A 23,108-nucleotide genomic window follows, 5' to 3' on the forward strand; every position below is an offset into this window, starting at 1 on the left:
TGATTTTAACAATGGAACTGTGTAAATCATTAGGATCATATTGCCACGATGAGAGTCCACTGATAATATGGGATTACAGGCCAGTCCTGCTGGGGAGTTAGAGCAGATTTTTTAAAGAGGTGAGTAGGCCTAGTGCTATATTGTGGTTGAGGTGAGAATTAGTATAGGATCTTTCTGTAATATGGCAACATTTTTTGATTTGAGACTGATATTTGATAGAAATTCTATCATCGGCACTCCTACAACATTACACAATACAGCTTCACATGCCAAACATTCCTGCTTGTTCTACATTATTCCGTGATGTAGGCCTTGTAACTGGCAATTACATAACCCAGTTTGTAAAACTAAAGGCAGGCACGCGCAGGCTCTCCGTGTCAACTGAATTGTCTTTTCCAGAACGATGTAAACCCTCGTGCATGTTTCCCAGTAGGTAAAGGCAAGGGACGCAGCAGGCAACACCTGCGCTCTGTTTGGCTGAGGTGAAGCTGGGATGGGATTGGTGGAGGTGGTGAGGGCAGAGAGGGAGGGCAACACCATCATGGGTCCTCTCTGCAGCAGTGGATGTAGCAGCCAGGATGAAGGAGGGGGATGGGCAGTAAGCAGAGCTTCACTCTCCCCTTACATGACTGTATATGAGCATCCGTCCCAGAAAGAAAATAAAGCTAAATGATGAGGATCTCAGCAGCCAGCAAAAACCAGAGCTGATAGACATTTCATGAAAAACTATGCAGGCACTCAGGTTGGTGAAACTGAGGGAGCACAGCGGTTCTTTTTGTAAATTACAACCCTGTGATTAAAAGAAAGGATGTTCTGTATTTAACATTCAGGGGGTGAACGCTTTACAATGTAATGCATATAAGGCTGTTGTACTGGACCTCATTACGATATATTGTGCACACGTTCATTCCACTCCTTGTATTTCTGAAGAGGCCTCTTGGGACTTAATGTTGACCCAGACAAGGAACAGCCTGACATTGCAATAACATTCCACCCTGAACATCAATTTTCAGTAACATTTATATTAAGGTAGGAATGTTCACCATTAACTAGTTGCTTATTAGCATGCAGCATTAAGGCTCTTTATTAGTCACAAGAAACGCGTATTAATGCCTTATTCTGCATGACCAAGTGATTGTGATTATGAGTTATGAGCAAGACCTCACTTAAGAATGGGGAACATATTCTGAGTTAGAAAGCCATCATTTAGATATATTAGGACACTAACACTTGCAGTTTTGTGTTTTGTTACATAAGAATAGACAATATTTATTCTTGTGGCACTACCACCTTATAAGGCCCATACTCATCAAAGCATATTAAGATCATAATTCATGTACTACTGTCAATAAGCAGTAATTAGGATGCTATTGAGTGAAAACTCTTAGTTAATGGCCTAGTAGTTGCAGAATAAAGCATTAATACATATGACTAATAAATGGCCAATAGGCTAAGATACTAACAAGCATGCTAAAAGGCAACCAGTTAATGTAGTGAATACGTGTTCCAGAAAGTGTTACCACATTTTCTTACTTTCTGATTTTGGCATTTTGATCACTTTATTCATCAGTCAGCTGATCAGAGTGCTGAAATCTGCCAGTTGTAATCCAAAAATTGAAATGGCATATCACACCTGCAACAATAAGTGATTTGCGTTGTTTCTGTTCTCACGTGTTAACGATAAGTTTATGAATACAGAGGTAGAGCTAAACTGTTAGCATCTACCTGTTTGTTTGTCAAACACTTAGTTTGTCCCAATTCCTTGCGATTATACACTATTACAATGGAATTAAAGCCATATAATAATCTTCATATTGTTATATTTTGGCAATTAGGCTACAATAAATGTGGACTGTTCAGTGCAGGGCTGCCCCTCTTAGTCGATTTTAGTAATTGGTCGTTTTGGTCTTAGTCGACTAATATTTCTTCAGTCCGTTAGTCATTTTTAAAATACTTTTTTTATGCTGAATGACTTATTTACAAGAAACATATAAACACATCTCTGGTAAACACAAGTTTTAAAGTGGTGCTTTTATATGATTCTTTGTGGAGAAACTCAGTTTTACAGATCTGTCAATTAAATCGAATCGATTAGTCGACTAAGAATGTCTTTAGTTGATGAGCGCCCTAGTTCAGTGTTAAAACAGGAAACGATGCAAGGCTTGTGCTGAAAGATGCCAGTTGAGTTGTTGGTATGACTACCTGGGCATGGAATCTTAATATTTTGTATCGTTGTTTCGTTTAGTCCTTGTTCTTGTTGCAATACTTTGAAAACATTAAAGTACTAGTGTGACATTTTGTGAAATACGCCCATTTGTCTTGCTGAGAATAACATACATTAATATGACTGTCATGTCTGTGCGGTAAGGCCAGAGCTGGAGTCAGGATGTGGCTTGCCTAGCTTAGCATATAGACTGGAAGTAGGGGGAACAGCAAGCCTGGCTCTGTCCAAAGTTCAATTTCTTGGCAAACAAAAGCCAGGTGCAGTGATTATGGAGCTTCCTGGAGTTTTGGTGTCACAGTGAGGTTACCAGGTTTGGTATCGTTGTTCCTGTACAGAGAACAGAATCAAAACCTGTGATTGCCCAATGTATCAGGGAACCTGCACTATAGCTGGAGATGCTGCAGTACTGAGCAGATGAATAATCTGAATAAATCCAACATATGGTTTAACTCCCCCTTAAACTATAAATTGTAGTTGTTGCATTTCACTTTATTCCCGGATTAAACAAATGAGAGTCAATGTGTTGATTAGTGGGTTTTAGAGGTGATGATGGTATGGTTTATTTTGATAGATCCAGGCGAGCGGTTTTTTATTGTTTGTCTTTATGCTAAGCTTGGCTAACCGTATACTAAATCTAGCTACGTACTTATTGTAACACACAGATGTGACTGTTATTGATTTTTTCATTTAACTCTTGGAAAGAAAGAAATAAGTGCATTTCCCAAAATGTTGAACTATTCCTTTAAGTGTCCGATTGGTTGTGATGAGTCAGCTCACTCTTATTTGGAAGTATCTGGAAGCAGGCTGGTGTTTATTTACTCTCCGTGTCGGACACACACACACACACACACACAGCAAACACACACACACGCAGGCTGCAAACACACACACTCCCAAATAAATCCATGCCGAAATGTCATCAGTGTTACAGAGCATGAAGGGCTGGCTGAAATAGAGCTCTCTAATTCATGTTTACAATGGCTCATAATCTTAATGAATCCCCGTTCTCTTTCACTGAGGAAGAGTGATGTGTCAGATCTGGCAGACATCCTCTTCCTCCCACTCTTCCTCAGCAGCACGTGACTGCTCGCTCATCCTCCTTTTGCGTATACACACGCACACACACACAAATGCACACATGCACACAGTGGAGACATTTTTATAACAGCGTTACAGAAATATCTACTTACATAGAATTGGTGCCAAGTCACGCCAGCCATGATGCTCTGGTCCCATGTGTCAAGTTGTTATATTAACTGTAAGATGATTTCATATGCAAAATTATATTGGTTCAGGCTTTTATACTGTACATTAATTGTAACTGTAACTGCTGTACAGTACATTGGAGGAGACTGCAGGGCACTCAGAGCTTCAGACAGCGCTCTAGCCAGGCTGTTAGATCACAGTGGATCACTTGCTTTCTTACAGTCTACAGTATTATATACTGGTTGCCATTTTCAGCACCCTGGGGTTCTCTTTCCCAGCTTCACTTAAATCCATCTCTAGTTAGTTTCTTTAGAGTGCTAAAAGCAAGCCAATGTATACACCGCTTGAATTTAGAGCTGGGCGATATGGAATAAATCAAATAACACAATATTTTGACCAAATAACTCTATCGATATTGCGCCGATATCGTAGGTTTGAATATTGGTGTTTTCGCTAAATATTAACCCAATGAGATGTTTGATAAATAATCACTACCGTGGTTATAATGACTAAGTAGGTAAAGTGGCGTAAGTGGCGTTTTGTGTCTAAGTGAGAAGACTGAAATGGGAACAAGGTTTTTTGAAATGAGTCCAGTATTGAGCAAGAACGCTGCTGCTGTGATACAGGCTGCAATGTAACCACTCTGGGCATTTGTGCACCAGTCTGGTGGATTTGGCGATAGCGTTTTCAGGTCTGTTTCATGTTGAACAAAAAATGATCCCACTCTTCAACAAAAAGGTCTATCTCTGTAGGTTTCCTTTCCATAATGTTGACACTTAGAATAATAATAATGTGAGCATGTCAGTGCCAAAACAAGCACTTTTAGTGGACGTAAATGGAAGGTGCGCAATTGCCCAAATAGCATTTGAGTTATAATTCATTAGAATTATATATTTGTCAGAAGAGAACAAAGGGAAGGAAACAAGCCTTCATACTTCAGTGCAAACCTCCAGGTTTGCTCATATGACTGCGAAACTGCATCAGCTTGGCTTAGTCTTAAAAATATAGGCTAAACATCGAAATTCAGTCCGTTAAGAAGAGCAGGACATGATGGAGTTACTGTCTGTCCACACTGTAAACTGGTCGGAATCAGACATGCCACCAAAGCGACTGTCAACAAAAACATACAGATACATGTACAGAGGGTCTCTGTGCTCAGGTCTCATGACTCTGCCTTTCCCTTGCTGCTGTACGTCATCCCCCCATCACCCATTGGTGCAGGTCATGGGAAAAGGGTCCTCAAATCAGTCCAATGTCTGTTTTGACCAGGTGACCTGCACCTCTCATTAACCTGCATCATTTCTGACCTCTGACTAGATGGATGTTGGAGGCTAGAGAGACTACAGACTCACGATCCTCTTCTGCTTTTCTCACAACCAACTTGTGCTGGTTGGGGCCGGTTAGGGTGATATGGAACTGCAGGCCTGTTTGACCAGGCTGCAGACTAATATCAGGTCATAAAAGCAGACCAGCTCTGGGTTTCAAGATTTGTACTCTTATGCTCTTTTCCATGTAGTTTATATTTTGTATTTACAATTAAAACAGTGCACGAGATACATTCAACTGCAGGGAACCACAACTTGTGATGTTTAATGCTACATTACACTTTGAGTCTCACTGATGAATTTAACCTCACCATGAGTTAAACTGACTACAAAACAAATTGATCACCATTTCAATAAGAGATGCAAATAACATGTATTAGTTATGAGTTAATTATTGTCTACAATTGATCAATTGTTTGGTTAATGTCAAAAATAATAACCAGAGTTGACAACGTTTCATTTACGGGATGGTCCGGTGCTGCCGGAGGTTCCGCCGGATGTCTCTCATTTCGGCTTGATGTCGCTCACCCTGTGCTTTCTTTGTGTTGCCATTCTAAACTCCTCCGGGCTAGAACCAACAATCAAATTATATTAATCTTTTTTTTTTTTTTTTGAGTAACATTCTCATCACACACTCGACAGCCATTTTAATACCAGAGCTTGCCTCCCGACGTGCACGTGTTCCACCAAAACAAGTTCCTTCCCGTGGCTATTTTGCAGAGGCACCGTTACTGTGTCCGGCGCTTATCGCGCATTTTTATTTTATTCGTTAACTATGGTGGAGACCTGGTTTCGTGTGTTCTTGAATTTTTTTTACATTTGCTTTTTATTAAGTTGAGAGCCTACAAGTGAAGCTTCAAGTGCTTTTCTGACACACACACACACACACACACACACTTAAAGTCTCTGAACTGAAGATCAGTGAAGGCTGCTGCTGTGTTTCAGTGGGAGCCCTGCTAAAAATGTCTTCCTGTCTCTTTTAAGATCAGCCGTGTCAGATTCTCTCGGCAGTGATGCTGCTGTGAAGCTGAGATCCAGAGAAAAAATGGGTCATGTCCTCATAGGTGAAAGTCCCTGAAGGGGAGATAACCATGAGACAAAGGGAGAAACTGTCAGCCGCATAATGTGTAGTCAGAGCTGATCCAATTAGCAATATCATGTAGAACATCGCACTTGTTTTTTACTGTGGCAAAATTGTTATTTGCGTTTAGTACCCACAGAGTGTGGTCAGTTTGTCTGGTTTTGTCAAAAAATATGTACGTATATTTATATATACGTACATATTTTTTCAATCTGTTTTGCAGTTGATTTTCTGATGTTTTGCTTCTTTTTTTTTTTACTAGTTACTTTTTTTTAAGGTTTGACAAAAAAACGTTTATGCCTTTGATATGTCTTCGTTTTTGTCTGCCATGAGGAAGTGTATCCTGTTACACTGGATGTGAGAGATTATGAGGTGTGTGTGTGTGTGTGTGTGTGTGTGTGTGTGTCTGCCTGCCTGCCTGCCTGCCTGTTTGGTTGACACAGCTGTTGCACTGTTTTTTCAGGTCCCTTCCCTTCTGTCTGACTGGTGCGTTCCTGTATTGTTGTGGCTCTATCAGGAGGTTAGAAAGGAACAATCCACAGTGTTGTCTCTTCCGGACGTGATTTTAATGTTCATTTTCAGTCATCAGTGACGCGAGTGTGCTGCGTCCACTTTATTATTCTGTTATATTTTCCTTATTCACATGACTCGGTATAGGTCAACACAGGAGATAAAAGAGAGGAGTGAGGAAATAGCTTTGTAAATATAGCGTCACAGTATGTTTTCCATCCAGTTCACCCTAAAAACCTACAATGTCTTCATTGTCTTCACTATTGTCTTCACTATATATTTAAATATGAAATGGATAAATTTAATCTTGTCTATTTTCTGAAGACAAAATAAAATAGTTTGGGTGGAATATTTTACATACTTTCTTAAATTGCACTCTATTAAGCCAGTCTATTAAACAAGAAAGATAAAACATATTACAAATATGTCATGCTATAAAATTCCAGTTTTATTTTTTCCTTACAGGAGTATATTGGGAATGCGTAGGGGCTTTAAAATAGTTCAGAATTCTGTACTCAAATGTACATTAAAGCTGCATTAAATGTATTTTTAGCCACTTGGAGGCAGTGGAACAAGCTAAAAACACAATATTGACATATTGTCACCTTTAAAAAGCTACATATTAGCCTCTTTCCAACCAAGTAGTTACAGGAACGTAGTTATAGGAACAGTCCACTTCTAAACAGTTCTACTAACTACTCTCCCCCAAAACCGGTTTTTGCATTTGCACTGGCCAAGTGGCCACAGGAACTGACCTTTTGTTATTATAACACAGCCATCTAACCACCACATGCGGGAAAGGGAAAAGACCCTGCCCTGAAGTAGGAGCTGAAAGAGTTACAGGAACTGTGGCCAGAGGAACTTAATAATCCCCAAATTGGTCCAGTCGGAACATGAGAAAAAAAGGATTCTAGGAACGTTATGTTCTAGGAACTGCAAAAATCCCTCAGGTCAGAAAGGGGCTATTGGCAAACGGTTACCTATTCGCAGATCCAGCCGACATGGAGCAACACTAGCATTCATTCTGATTTGTGTTTGTGTCCACAGGATGAATGTAAGTCCAATATCCCCTCTTAATTTTGCTCTAGTTTGGTCTCCACCATCTCCTGAGAAAAATATCTTGCTCTTTAATTACTAAATGCTCCATTTTCTTCACCAGTTAGTCGCCAACTTTGTGTGTTGGTTCTGGACAAGTAGCGTACAGTGAGTTTGTCAGAGCTTATTTGCCGAAAACAGCTGCGGGATTAATGAGAGTGGAGTTTGTTGACCATGAATCCAGAACTAATGGCTAAAAGATGCTAAAAATGCTCTGTTGAGCCGAGTGGAACTGCAGAAACGTCTCATAATTCTCTGTCTGTCTCTACAAATGCCACGTTTTGATCATTTGATTTATTGTTTATATAAAAATATTGTATAATGCACCTTTAACTTTGCTTTCACAACCTGACAGACTGTAATCTTTATATACATATTCCCCCGTACTAAATATGTATCGATAACCAATTTTTTCCCCTCAACTATACCCCTTCATTGACCCACATGAATTACAAAAGCTGTGTTTTTGATCCTTGGTTCACCTTTAGAAGACAATTTAATATAATATGTGAAAGTTTTATTTTGTATCTATTAATGGGTGAGAGACTTTTCTTCTTTTTTTTTTTGAGCAGTGTGACATCTTGAAACATAAGAAAATCACTTAAAAAAACAGTAGTTTCTACTAATAAATTAGATACAGTGTATCAGTTCAGTTACTGGAGCTGCTTTTATCAGAAACCCTTTATCAGAAAAATGCTGCAGCACAGAACAAGAGGAAACACATCAGCTGCAGCAGAGGAAAAGGGCAAACGAGTGACGGATGTAACCGCTGCGTCTTTGTTTGTCTCATCCTGCAGCCTGAAGCCGCTGCTGGACGAAAAACAAGACTTTTTTAGGAATAACAGTGAACCAGCTTTGATTTTACAACTGTTACTTTGAGCATTTAGCACAGATTCCTCAGCAGCTCCAAAGACACAGTACTCTGTTCTTAATAAAATAAAAGCCCATGTGCGTCAGTTTTAATTTTTTGTTGCTTTGGTTTGTATCAGTTGGTTCTGCTGTTGTGCTGACAGAGCATCTTGCAGAACAAGACACAGAAGATGCTGGAAATAGACTGAAGCCGAGTCGGGGAATCTCTCTGTCATTCAGTGAGAATAATATTCGTACTATTCCAAGATCATCCGTCCCACAGGAGGTCAGATACAGCGCCTCTGCCTCACAGGAGGTGCAGGCCGGGGTCTGGCTGTGTTTCTGGATTCACTCGGTCAAATTCCAGTCAGTCGTAGTGCGTATGCTGCTTTTAAAGGCCCATTCTGTAGTTTTTTAACAACAAAAATTTGAGCTATATATTTACATACGTAACTGAAGAGTTTGTATCTATCTGTCTCTATCCTTCCTTACATCTCATCTATCCTTCTGTCCTTTCTCTCATCCTATCCTATCCTTCATTCCTTCCATCTTATACTATATATATATATATATCAATCAGTTTTAAAAAAAAAAAGTCTGACACTGTGGGCCCCTCCAACAAAATGACAACACTCATGAGCACCCATGTTGATAGAGAAAAAATGTTTATTAATGAATTTTGTCACACCTACTGTTATTTGTCATACCTCTAAATTTTGAGGTGATGGTTTTGATGTAAACAGGCAATATCATTTGAATTAGTCTTGAGATACAATTTGACATTTAGTCAAGGCATTTTTTTATCCTATATTTGTCTGTTACAATTATGCTGAATAGCAGTTTATGTTTGCAATGTACCCATGGATGTACAGACAACTACATTACTTTGCTACTGAAGAAAACTTAAAAATGTAATAATTCTCAGGCAAGTTCTGAAGTTGTCGTTTTCCTTCTATGCGGATTTGTTTATTCGTGATGGACATTGAAGATACTATCTTTGAGTGTGAGTTACACTGAAAGTAGTGTATCATGTCTGTGTGTTCAGATTTGACTGCGTTATGACTCTGAGAAGGAGTACGACTTTTGGGCCGCCAAGGGTTTTAAAGTAATTAGCTCCATGAGTTGTGTGTCAAAACTGCACACCATGTTGATAGGTGGGTCATATCAACAGACAAAACCACAGTAGCTAATGTATTGCTGATTTCAAAACACCAGCAGTTTGATTCATCCTGTCTGTCCTAGCCTTCAGCTCCTCCCTCTCGCTGTGAAAAGAGCCAATCAGCAGCTGGTTTCTTCATCACCTGGAATAATTCACCATTGGTTGTTTTAGAGGCAATAAAACACAGACTGATTTGAACAAATCCCTGATCTTTATTTGATACGTGTTCTGTAATCTTTTTTTGTGTTTTTAATCTGTGATAATCCATCAGTATCTGTGTGGCCTCAGGTTTTAGCCGGGGCCGAAGAGCTTAGCGGTTTGTATTCACAGCGATCCAGCACGATGTTAAACAGTAATTCAGCCTAAATGGATTTATCCTAACATCACGGGCAGATGGTTGACACAGTGATCAGGCTAATATCAATAGCATGGCATAAACATGACCATCGTGGATAGGATTACTTTTCCTCTGTGGATCTTTGAGATCACTGAGAAACAAAGCAGAATCCCTTCCCAACAGTCTCTGTGTTTTTTATATATATATATCTATATATATATATATCTCGTTGTCCAGATGATTTATTCTGCTAGTACGATGTGCTCATTAACCTTGTTGGATGCTGTATTTGCCTTTCGCTGCTGTTGTCCTCCAGTGTAGGAATATCATTATGGGATTTTTAAATATATACCAGTAGGGACGGATAAGGTTAGTTGTTTCCACTGTAGGTTTATTGAGTTGAATTTGAGTCAGGTGAGCTAATACTAAAGCATGAATACAGTAAGCATTTTGTTTTTGACTCAATTCTCTACTCTATACTTGTTAACACATGCAGATGGTAATACAAAGTGAAGGTTGCGTGAATGTGGAGATTGTTTTACTGTGGGGAAAAAGCGTGCTTGTGTGTGTGTCTGTGTGTCCGTGTACGAGTATTCTCTGTTTACATACTGCATTAAAACATCATACACACCCATCAGATTCCTGATGATGTTTCTTTTCTTTTGCAGAAATTATGAATGATGTAATCAAGAAGGTGAAGAAGAAGGGAGAATGGAAGGTAAGATGTTCACAGTTACAAAATTATACGCTGAAATAACAAAACCCTGGGTCTAATGGAGAGGAGAGCACCGATGTGTGGGCTGTGAATCAAATACATCATCATATTTCAATGACTTAAGGCCCGGACACACAGAGCCGATAATCGGCCGTTGGCAGTCTGGCGAGGTCAGTGACTCGAGGGGGCCGTCGTCCTTCATTTTGGCCGATTTGACATGTATAATTGGCGGGGTGGGCACTGCCGGCAGTCGGACTCAAATGACCCATCTGGTAGAGTGCTAACCCGGGAGCGGAATGAGCGTGACTAAGCCTCTCAAAATCTGACGAAAATCTTTTAAACTGACCTTTGTTGATCTGAAATGAAGACAGATTCAGCAACTGCACGGCCTATTTCTCACTTAAAATGTTTTCAGAAACACGTTTCGGTGAACTATTTCAGTACAATATGAGATCGTATTCTGAACAAGCCGCCATGACAGTCTGTCTTTGACTTTCCGGAGAAACCATCATTCATTTTTGGGCGACAATACAGATTAGCACCGCCTGCTGTTATGGAGACGTATTGCGTCTCGTCGCTTTGGTGTGTTCCGACACACTTTTTTGACCAATTTGGGGAGACTGATCAGTCCAACTGCCTTTTCTGCCGACGTTTGGCCGTCGGCTCTGTGTGTCTGGGCCTTTACACGTCCTCACCCAGAAAAACTGATCAGTGAAGTGAACCCTGCAGCTTCTTCTTGTTTTTCTATAGTTTGTAAAGCTTTGGGTATTTGTTTAATTTAATATATATTTTACACTGTACATTCTGGGAAAGAAAATCTGCTAACCTATTCCTCCTCCCTGTCCAATAATTTAATAACGGCCAATTCAGACATTATGAAGTTGTTGTAATTTTGCTTAAATTAGTATCTTGTGTGTCGAATTTAGAGCTGAAACAATTATTCAATTAATTGATGAGTCAATCGACAGAAAAATATATTGGCAACAACCTTGATCGTTGATTCAAGTTTTAAGTAATTTTTAAAGCTAAAAATTTGTATTTGAAAATCCTTCTCAAATACAAATATTTGCTGGTTTTCTTACTCTGAAAGTAAACTGAATATTTTGGGTTTGTTGGACAAAATAAGCTGTTTAAACTGTAATGGGCATTTTCTTTTAGTATTTTCTGACCAAATAGTTAATCGATTAAATAATTGTCCGATTTAATCAGCAATAAAAATAACTTATTTGCTGCCCTTGTCCCTTGATAACACAACTGATTTTCTTAGTTGCAGTGCTTGAATTGGGATTGAAATGTTCATCCATTTTTCATCTTTCAATAAGGCAGGTAAAAAAAATAAAAATAGAATGTAGTAAGCTTAAGTCTTAGACAAGTAAGGGATAATGTAAAGCGAGTCATTATTGCGAATACATGAACCCCAAAAGGGGCTGAGAAATAATTGATTCGCATTCATGACCTGCTTGTTCGGCATTATCCCGCTTATTACACGGCTGCTTACTAAATAAATCAATAATTTGACACAAAATATTGATTTAAAAACGGTCCTTCAGAGTCTACGATCACACCTGCGTCCATAGCAGCGGTCTGCTATTCAGAAATAACAGACCGTAGAATGCCCTAATTGACCAAATTAGAATTGAGTATTCAACAAAGCCGTGTAATAAACCAGAATAACTAAGGCCATGCAGTAGTCACAGGAACAGAACACAAGAGTTAAAGCCTAGATGCAAAGGGATGGTAGAGAGTTTCACTTGATTAGTTTTTCACAGTTTTGGGACATTAAAACAAAACTGACTTGTGATGTCAGTTAAGCATGAGCAGGCTGAAGATTGTAATGATCCCCAAAAATGATCCACTGTGAACATCAGGTAAAGCACAATTCACAAAATGGACGTAGTTTTACTGTTAGCAGCATGTCACGTGAGTATTAAACTACGTTTGTAAAGTTATGGTCTTATTTCCTGTTGCCAGGCACTGATCGTGGACCAGCTGAGCATGAGGATGTTGTCGTCCTGCTGCAAGATGACAGACATCATGACCGAGGGCATCACTAGTAAGAGACGACGATCACATTCTCTCCATTGTTTGTTTGTTTGTCTGTCTGTGTATGTTCCTCTGTAACAATGTACATGCACATGTCTGTTTCTGCTTCTCTAGTCGTGGAGGACATCCTGAAGCGACGAGAGCCTCTTCCCAGCCTGGAGGCCATTTACCTGATTACACCTACAGAGAAGGTACCCATTCTCTCTCTCATTCATAGTGACGTGTATTCAGATGTGGGTCTATGGCAGCCGGTCTGTGTGTTGACTCAGCTGAGGCAAACCACACATACGCACTTCTCGCTCTCTCTCTCTCGCTCTCTGTCTCTCCCTCTCTCTCTGCCTCTGACTCTCTCTCTCTGTCTCCCTCTGTCTCTCTCTGTCTCTCCCTCTGTCTCTCCCTCTGTCTCTCCCTCTGTCTCTCTCTCTGTCTCTCCCTCTGTCTCTCCCTCTGACTCTCTCTCTCTCTCTCTCTCTCTCTCTCTCTCTCTCTCTCTCTATCTCTCTCCCTCTGTCTCTCGCTCTCTCTCTCCATCAAATTAGCTTTATTTTAAATACCATAATTGAGTACAGTATTATTGCCAAAGCAGGTTGTAGAAGGTCCACAGTGTACCATAAATGTGATCCTTAATACACATTGACATACAAAAAAAAAGCACAAATGGTTTGCACATTGTTGTAATTAATTGTTTTTCTTACATTTTGTTACACCAACCAGAAACATAAATAATTACAAACTAATCATTAATTAAAATTAAAAGGAGTCATATTTCAAAGAAGCTCAGCACAGTGTTATGTGTTGGTTTCCCGTACGTTGTTGCTTCAATGGCATTATTATTTTTCCCAAGGAGGTATTTCATTTAGTTTTGTTCTGTTATGGTATTCATGTTTTCATTCATTTTAAAAGATTTTGCTGGTGGTCATTTGCTAACTAAGGGGTTAATGTAAAGGCTTTGGCAACATCAATTGATCAAACGTCATGGCAATAAAGCTTCAATGAATTAAAGTGTACACAAGACAAGTGATACACCGACTGTAGTCAACACACTGAGGCCCTGCTTACCTGTTTCTCTCTCCTCAGTCTGTCCACACCCTCATTGCAGACTTCAAAGACCCTCATTCAGCTAAATACAAGGGAGCCCATGTTTTCTTCACTGACTGTGAGTAGGTCCATGACGACTTCCTTCAGCATTACTGTATGTAATACACTGTTCTTTGTCATATTATATATTCTCCTTTCTTGTCATTTTTATATATTCGTAGGCACACTGCTCATTGTTGTTAGAGCACCGAATAGTACAGTCATGTGAAAAAATTAGGACACCCATGCTAAAGTTGACTAAAAAGAGGAATACAAAAAATCATCTTTTGGAAATTGATCTTAATGCCTTAATTTAAAAAATGAGAAAAAATTCAATCTTTAAGGACACCAATTTTCTTTGTGAATGATTAATGTATTGTAAATAAATAAATGTTCTTCCTTAAAATACAGGGGGCATAAGTAAGTACACCCCTATGTTAAATTCTCATAGAGGCAGGCAGATTTTTATTTTTAGAGGCCAGTTATTTCATGGATCCAGGATACTATGCATCCTGATAAAGTTCCCTTGGCCTTTGGAATTAAAATAGCCCCACATCATCACATCCCCTTCACCATACCTAGAGATTGGCATGGGGTACTTTCCATAAAATCATCTCTCAATGCAAATCAAACCAGCTATTAGGCTAACTGAAATAAAACCATGCCAATCTCTAGGTTTCTAAATTGGTGTCCTTAAAGGTTGGATTTTTCCTCATTTTTTTAATTAAGGCATTAAAATCAATTTACTAAATGATGATTTTTTTTTATTCCTCTTTTAGTCAACTTTAGCATGGGTGTCCTAATTTGTTCACATGACTATATCTTCAAATCTCCCCAGTTTACTCTCAGTTCATTAATTAGTAATTTTTCAAAGCATCAACAGTGAGCTGGGAGGAAATGGGTTTTAGGACTTAGTTAGGTGCTGTAACAAAACCAGTGTTTCTTTAATTAAATTGTTTAATTTGATTAATGAACGGTAAACAGAGGTCATCACAGTCCCTTCTTGTTTGTTTTCTCTCATTTCTCATTTTGTGGTGCCTAAGAAACATATTTTGAAGCTGTTGTGCTTTTTTAGTATTCTAGTATAGTATTGCATTGCACAGAGATGAGAGATGAGCTTCATTTAATTAAGTCTGGCGCTGCTATGGAACAGTTACATGCTACAGTCACCTTTTACTGTAAATGTCTTTGAGTAAGAGACATGTCTTTTTAACGTGGGTTGGTGTTCACATACAAATCTGTCGCTACATCCTGTCAACTGAAGGACAGTTATGAGAATAGCATAACCTAGTCTCCAGGGGTGTAGTGGTAAAAAAAAGAGGTGGGTAAACTATAAATTCTGTGATCAGGTGGACCACGACGCGGTCACCGGTAAGGTGGGCCACAGCCTACCAATGTATGTGTATCCTGATGACATCACTATAGGCTATCATTTGATGGTACCAAGGGTATCACTGGTTGTTCCCTCATAGGTCACACAATCACTATTCAATTCATACATTAATTCTGTCTCGAATTGTCCTGTCTCTGTTTCTTCATTCTCTGTTTGTCTTACATCTTTTCCTCCTCTTTCCTCATCTCTTCTCTCTATCTCCCTCCTCTCTATATCTCCTCTCTCTGTGCTCTCTGCATCGTTGTCTGTCTCACCTCTGTCTGTAAAATGGAGAAAAGACAGCTTAACACACCAGATCCTGTCAGGTAGCCGGTCACAATATAAGGCCTATAGGCTAACCCTTTCAGACAAACCATTACAATAAATTATTTAGCATGCATTCAATGTTTAGGTATCCAGTCTGAATGCTATAGCCTATCTACACCTTTAAGTTAATTAACTTAATACTGTCTCTGTGCCAGTACCATTTCGGGAAGGGTAAGGGGGGACTCCCCTGTCAATCATTGCAAATGGTAGCCAGTCAGAGTAAACAAGCCCAGTTATTTCTCTAAGGACTTTATTATGTCTGGGATTTGAAGCCATGTAGCATCATCCACAATTAGTTGTGAAGACATTGTACTCTAGATTGTGTTTTATTGGTGAGCTAATTATGATAAATTAATCTCTATTTCAGGCTACACCGCAAACACGGTTGGTTAATATTATTATAACATTAACTAGCTGACTAGCAAAGGGAGCTTGTTGTCACTAACTTTCAGTGGCTTAAATGCCAGAGAATGCATGAAATTACATCCAGTTATTTATCTGACAATATAAGAGATGACTTGCAACTTAGTGTCTGAAAGGGGTAACGTAATCAACGCCGTGGCTTATTGAGTCAGTGGAATGAATCTACCGTGAACCACATTAACCTCAAACACATGAAGTTTAGTACTGTTTTCCGCGCTCACTCACTTTGGGCTTGTAGCCAAGGCCGTTTGCTGGCATCGGGAGGAGGGCTGCTGTCTTGACGGCGCTTTAAATACTGGCAGATATCCATTTTTAAAATCCATTCATTACATGAGACGTGATGTAGTGTAGGCTAGTGACTGACGAATCTTTGATGCAGTCTGCTGCTTCCTGCTGGCTACGCAAGAGATTGGTCAACACTGACAGTCCCATAATGCAGCGCAATATAGATAGACTTCGTCTTAGGTTTAACAACCTATGAAACTAATAATGAACAATATGAAACTAAAACGACATAAGCTTAATTTAGAATGGCTTAGGAACGATAGGATATTTAGAGGTGGATAAACGCTATTTAGAGGTGGGGAAACACTATTTCCGAATTTCGGGAGGTGTGTATATGGCGTTTACGTGCGTTTAGCCTCCACTACATCCCTGCTAGTCTCTCAATAAGGTCACTAGAAAATAAAACATCATTATCAAACATTATAGGTCAATGAAATATGTCAAATTTATATTTGAAGGTATTATCTGGACCAATGAATCAGAATCCCTCTATGTATAAACATTGCTATTAACTCAAATAAATCTTTTCTCAATTTTACCTTTCCAGCCTGCCCTGATCCTCTCTTCAATGAGCTGGTGAAGAGCCGCGCTTCCAAAACCATCAAGACTCTGACGGAGATCAACATCGCCTTCCTGCCCTACGAGTCTCAGGTAAACATCCAGCTGTGTGTAATGGTGTTGGGTAGTGACGGCTACTCTGGCAATGTTAGATAACCTCAGGGATGCGGCTTGTGCAGGTGCGTCCACTTTCACAAAGATTTCGGAAAAAGATTTAAAAATAGAACCATGGGGACAAATGGAGTGTTTTATCATTCATGTCATTATTCAATGTTCTTTTCTCCTCTAAGCAGGCAATGACTGAAAGCTAATTTACTTTTACTGTTTGTTAGTGACTGAGTAAAAACCAGAGAGAGAGATCCAGAGATAGAAAGCTTGATTTTGAGTAGCGAGAGATCGATTAAGACAGGTGGGAGGAGAGAGATGCTGCAAAGGACACAGCCAGGAATAGTAACAGGGAGGTTAATGGCTGTTAGAGGCAGGGATGGATGAAAAAAAGACAGAGTCACACACTAAGGTGGTGGCTTGGCATAATGCTGCTGACTCAGCTGTCACTCTGTTTACTGCCAGACGGTTCCAGAAAGACTCACATTGTCACATCACCTTCCCTTCTACCTGCTTCTCCACTGTTGCTATGTTTCCAAATTCCTGCCTGCATCACGTTTTTCCTCCTCCCTCCCTCCCTCCCTCCCTCTGGTTTTTTTTAGCTCGCCATTCCTCCACCCGTGCCTCTGCACGTTGCTTGCGCTTTCTCTGCTCACTGCTTTCATCAAGCTTTTTATTTTGTATTCATATTTATTCTTATCATTCCTCCAACCATATTTTTCCTGATTTCCCCCTCTCTCTCCCCCCCTCTCTCTTTCTTTCTCCCACATATCTCCTTCTCTCCATCCTTCTCGCTCTCACTGTCTGAAGATGCAGCTTGGCCCATAATGCTTTGCTGTCCTCCTGTCTACTCTGATTAATTCAGAGTCAGTGGTTTTCTGCTCCAGGCAAAGTGCTGCCTCACAGCCCCGCCCACAGGTTGATGCTCTCATCCTATTGGATGAGTCAAGATCCACACAGCAGGCGGTAGCCAATGGTAGCCGAGCTAACGTAGGGACCGTTCAGCAAAGCTGAAGTGTGGACATGTAAATGTAGACAGATGGAGTGGGAGGAGGGAGTGGTAGTGAGTGATGCAGGAGAGGAGAGAGAAGAGGAAAGTAGAGAAGAGAGAAGGCACAGAAAGAGAATGGGAAACGAGAGGAACAATGAAATGAGGATGAGAGGACAAAAAGAGATTGGATGGAGGAGATTAAACATGAAACAGTAGGAGAGGAAAGGGGACAGAAGAAAAAGGGTTTAGAGAGGAGATGAGAGGAAAGAGAGAAGGAAGCAAGGGCATTAAAGGAGAGGAGAGGAAATGGCAGGAGAGGAAAGAGAAGAGAGGATATGCAGTGGAGGAACAAGGCAATGACAGAAGAGAGGAGATAAGAAAAAGGAGAGGAAATAAGGAAATGAGAGAGAAGAAGTGACAAAGGAGAAGAGATTAAAGGGACTTGAGACTTTAGAGGATGAACAACAGAAAGGAGATAACAGAAGAGGAGAGAATATGTTAATCTGCTATGTTTGATATTATAACACCTCCAGCTCGTTTCTCGCAGCAAGATAACATGCTGCGTGTCCACGTGACCTGCTGTATTTTACACAGAACAGTTCACATTCTCCATGATAATCCGTCGTCATGATCACATCAGCTTTTACATCAATAATCAGCCTTTACATCGTGAAAACCGTTCCTGTGCACATTACATTAGAAAAGTGTAGGACGATGGAAAGGTTTAAATCAACGAAAATGGAAAGGCAAGAAAGTGTTGTTGCCGAAACAAAGTTTAAGGTGTGTGTGTGTGTGTGTGTGTGTGTGTGTGTGTGTGTGTGTGTGTGTGTGTATAGGTATACTCTCTGGACAATCCAGATGCCTTCCACAGTTTCTACAGCCCCCATAAGACCCAGCTGAAGAATCCAGTGATGGAGAGGCTGGCTGATCAGCTGGCCACGCTCTGTGCCACCCTGAAGGAATACCCTGCTGTCAGATACCGAGGGTGAGCAGCACCCTCAGAAACGGAGGCAGCTGTGGGTACAGGCTGGTTTCCAAAACAAAAGTCAAGGAAATAGCTCATTTGTGTGAGAGGTGTTAAAGCTAACTATGGGTGATTATCATCCTACTAAAAGTGACATAGTGATAGTGAAAGATTACATTTTCAAAAAAAATCACACTTTTGCTCCTAAAAAGTAAGGAACAACCGCTATTTATCACATTTCTTTTCATAAACAAGTTTAGGAGATCTCTTAAGTTGGTTATGAGGAGTACCTTTTTAGACTCCCAGATGGCTAACTAATTTGTTAACACTCTGAAAACTACAGATGTCTCATCTCATCAGAGTAACTACGGTGCTTTTCAGGTGTTGCGCTAATCACTCCGCCCAAGTAGCAGTGCTAAAATCTCAATAAGTCGGCGTGTTCCTTTAATGTGGAACTTTCTCCGTTCAGATGATTAGTGTAAAAACAGATTTCAAACTGTTTGATGTGCACAGTGAAGCCTAAACATCCAAGTAAAGTAACGATAAGAAAGACACATCTTTGAGCGTAGAGGACTTTTTTTCACCAGAGCTGTTATACACATTTCTGTCTCAAATGCTCTCAAAATGTATTTTTTCCCGAAAATATTGTATTAATGTTTTCCTCTGTATTTTCTTTTTGTTTTGTCTCCTCTGTTTTGCTTGGACATCTGTCTTTGTGTCTGTCTCTCACTTCTTTTCGCTTTTATCTGACTTCCTGTCTCTCTGTCTCCCTCCACATGCTTTCAATTGTCTGACCACCCACCCACCCACCCACTCATCTTACTATCTGTCATTCTGTCAGCGAGTACAAGGACAACGCCACCCTGGCCCAGCTGGTTCAGGACAAACTGGACGCCTACAAGGCTGATGACCCAACTATGGGAGAGGTGGGTTCAGGACAATACATTTTTTTTTGTCCCCCTGCTAATAATTTGTTTTGTTTTTGTCTCATATGTATCTAAATAGTTAGTCGCAGAGTTGAATTCTACATTATTTTTAAATGTACTTCAAAATGATCATACTGTATGTGTAACATCGTGTGTTTGCTTATCGTATCGCTCCGTTCATTCCTGTATCCGTTTGTAGGGTCCAGATAAGGCTCGCTCACAGCTGATCATCCTGGACAGGGCGTTTGACCCCGTCTCTCCTGTCCTGCATGAGCTCACCTTCCAGGCCATGGGCTACGACCTGCTGCCCATCGAAAACGACGTCTACAAGTAGGAAAAACACAAATGACAAACATGATCACTTTAGAGGGCAGTGTTTCCATTTGTATTAAGGTCTAGGTTAAAGCTGCAGCAGCCTGAACGTGTGTATAAAATATTCATGTCCGCTTCAATCAATTCCTAAACTTAATCTTCAGGTATGAGACCAGTGGCATCGGAGACTCCCGTGAGAAGGAGGTTCTGCTGCACGAAGACGATGACCTGTGGGTGAGCCTGAGACACAAACACATAGCTGAGGTGTCCCAGTGAGTACTTTCCTTCCTACTTCATAAAGCTCTTCACTCAGTCTTTGGATACTGACTTATGCGATATAACAACTTTTCTCTCTCGTCTTACCGCTTCTCCTTGCCCGTTTGTGTTTCGTCATTAGGGAAGTGACGCGCCAGCTGAAGGAATTTTCTGCCAGCAAGAGGATGAACACTGGGGAGAAGGTAAAGAAGAAGTGTTGATTTACACGGTCTGAACATACGGTATTGTCAAGATTTCGGTCCTATAGTGTTACTCAGCATGGTGGAAGATTCAATTCTTCTCCTCCTGGAAAAAGGGGTATTCGGTGCAGGGTGTGTTCACTAACTTTTATGTGAAGAGATCTACTTCACATTTTAAAGGACTAGTTGTACATTTTGCAGAAGCTGTCCTGCTAAGAGTTAGATAAAAAGATCAATGCCACTCTCACATCCTGATATCGCACTCTTTTGCTTTTGTTTCAACAGACCACAATGAGGGATCTGTCCCAGATGCTGAAGAAGATGCCTCAGTACCAGAAGGAGCTCAGCAAGGTATGTGTGGGTGTGGTGTGTAGTAGTGTGTGTGTGAGAGGTTTCCTGTGTGTGTGTGTGTGTGTGTGTGTGTGTGTGTGTGTGTGTGTGTGTGTGTGTGTGTGTGTGTGTATGCTGCTGACCCGGTGTGTTTTGTGTTTTCCAGTACTCTACTCATCTGCAGCTGGCTGAGGACTGCATGAAGCATTACCAGGGAACAGTGGACAAGCTGTGCCGTGTGGAACAGGTGAGAGGGAAGGTAGAGGATAAGAGAGGAAACAATAAAGGTAAAGAACAAGTGAGGAGAAACGGGGGGGTGAAACAAGAACAGAGAATAGAAGGAAATGAGGAGATGAGATGAGAGGAAAGAAAACAACTAAAGAAGAGTTGAGCGTAGTGAGTAGTGCTAACTGATCAAGTTAGAAACAATGATCAAACACTGACATTTTTCATACAGTTTAAGTTCCTTGCACACAAATAAATTACACAATCATTTCTGAAATACTCAGTAATTGATTTTCAATTATTAAAATGGCTTTACCATCCCTAGAAATGTTTATGTGAAGGTTTTAAAGGACCATTTAAAATGACAAACATGAATTGATACCTGAATTGCGTGTTGCAGGATCTGGCTATGGGCACAGATGCTGAGGGAGAGAAAATCAAAGACCCCATGAGGGCCATCGTGCCCATCCTGCTGGATGCCAACGTCACCACGTATGACAAGATCCGCATCATCCTGCTCTACATTTTCCTCAAGAATGGTGAGGAGGAGACTGCAGGCGACATAAAGAAATCCAATCTAAACCTTCATAAACTCTGTGCTGCTATCTGTCCCTGAAAAAGCTTGGCTATTTTTTTTTTAGCTTAATTGGTTTGGTTGAATTACTGACTACAAGGCCTGCACGATTCGGGGAAAAATATGAATCACAATTTTTTTTGATATCATGATTCTCTGCCAACTATTTTTTTCTCACAAACACACACACATGAACCATAACAAAACAAATTGGCAGTACCAAACATAGATTTTTGTTGGAACCTATAGCATATTTGCGCATCCCCACAAGCCTGTAAACATAGAGCCTTCAATGAATAAAGAAAATAAAGTACATACTGGCCATTTAAGTACAGTAGGCTACCAGTAATAGTGACATATAACACATTGAACTAAATATGGCCCTGATACATCTGAACTCCTTGAACATGTTGTTACATAATTAAAACATGTTGATGTCAAATGCTTTTAATACATTAATTGGAGAAGAAGAAAAAGAAATCTCCCCCCCCCAAAAAAAAAATAAAAATAAAAATCAAAGTCATTTAAAAATTAAATTGGGAACAGGGGTGAATCGAGATTGCGATTTTATAACGATTTATCGTGCAGGCCTACTTACTACTCTCTACCTACCACTGAGTATATGTATTTCTTTACTTTATACGTATGTTGGAATGTTAAGAGATGCTCAGAGTACAGAGAAATTAAACTGGTAACTCACTACACAGTTGTTGTCTGAAACTGAAACATAATTATTTCTATTTTTTCTTTCACTTTTCTTATTAGAAATAAAAAAAACAACAACTTTAAATTAACCAACAAAACAATCATTTGCAGTACAATAGGAGCCACTTTGCCACTGGTGTGGCTTCATCACTCATTAATATCTACTAGCTAAAGAAAACTATTTCATTAACTATTAACTATTTCAGTACAAGTCTGTAAAATGAGTGAGTCCATTCACATGATACAGATAGAGAAACGTGACTGAAAGGGAGCCTGTAAAAACCAGATACTCCCTCAGGTCAGACATAACCTGACAGTTCTAGGCAGCACACAGGAAATGTAGTGTCAATTTTAAGTTTTAATAAAAAGATTTTATTGTTGCACTCAAGTTACAAAAACACAAATTCAAATGTAAACAGACAATTTTATAAGATATAGTTTGACAGTAGTTCGACGTGTGTTTGTGTTTTCAGGCATTACGGAGGAGAACCTGAACAAGCTGATCCAACACGCTCAGATCCCCCCTGAGGACAGTGAGATCATCACCAACATGGCTCACCTGGGCGTCCCCATCGTCACAGATGTAAGATCCACCCTGGGGTGCTGGTCTTCTTCGGGGTTTTTTTCTTCTTCAAACAGGGTGAAGGAAATCTGGTGCTCTTTTTCTCTCTCACCTCCTCGTCTCTTCTTTTCGTCACTAGTCCACCCTGCGCCGAGGAAAGAAGCTGGACAGGAAGGAGCGTGTGAGCGAGCAGACGTATCAGCTGTCCCGCTGGACACCACTGGTCAAGGACATCATGGAGGTGCGTTTGAAGGGTGTGTCATGTGTGTCAAGACAAAGAAGGCTTTACTTAATCTGCCGTTCAAGCAAACCTAAATTAAAGGTCCAAAAACAAACAGATGAATGAATCTCAGCAGAGTTATTTACTTTTTAG

General features: G+C 40.1%; 1 protein-coding gene across 3 annotated transcripts in view; it reads left to right on the forward strand.

The window, feature by feature from the left end:
* Window positions 1-23,108, forward strand: part of stxbp1a (syntaxin binding protein 1a) — a 39,471-nt gene that overhangs the window by 4,312 nt on the left and 12,051 nt on the right. For all 3 annotated transcript variants that reach the window (XM_078271144.1, XM_078271143.1, XM_078271142.1), the window contains exons 2-16: window positions 10,455-10,504; window positions 12,473-12,554; window positions 12,659-12,735; window positions 13,622-13,700; window positions 16,576-16,679; window positions 18,519-18,667; window positions 19,488-19,572; window positions 19,772-19,902; window positions 20,049-20,156; window positions 20,282-20,342; window positions 20,625-20,690; window positions 20,836-20,916; window positions 21,295-21,433; window positions 22,647-22,756; window positions 22,875-22,976. In XM_078271144.1, the coding sequence (XP_078127270.1) occupies window positions 10,460-10,504; window positions 12,473-12,554; window positions 12,659-12,735; window positions 13,622-13,700; window positions 16,576-16,679; window positions 18,519-18,667; window positions 19,488-19,572; window positions 19,772-19,902; window positions 20,049-20,156; window positions 20,282-20,342; window positions 20,625-20,690; window positions 20,836-20,916; window positions 21,295-21,433; window positions 22,647-22,756; window positions 22,875-22,976 (1,419 nt within the window). In that variant the 5' untranslated portion in view covers window positions 10,455-10,459. The remainder of the gene's footprint in view (window positions 1-10,454; window positions 10,505-12,472; window positions 12,555-12,658; window positions 12,736-13,621; window positions 13,701-16,575; window positions 16,680-18,518; window positions 18,668-19,487; window positions 19,573-19,771; window positions 19,903-20,048; window positions 20,157-20,281; window positions 20,343-20,624; window positions 20,691-20,835; window positions 20,917-21,294; window positions 21,434-22,646; window positions 22,757-22,874; window positions 22,977-23,108) is intronic.

This window comes from Sander vitreus, chromosome 16 (assembly GCF_031162955.1).
Source record: "Sander vitreus isolate 19-12246 chromosome 16, sanVit1, whole genome shotgun sequence".
NCBI lineage: Eukaryota > Metazoa > Chordata > Actinopteri > Perciformes > Percidae > Sander > Sander vitreus.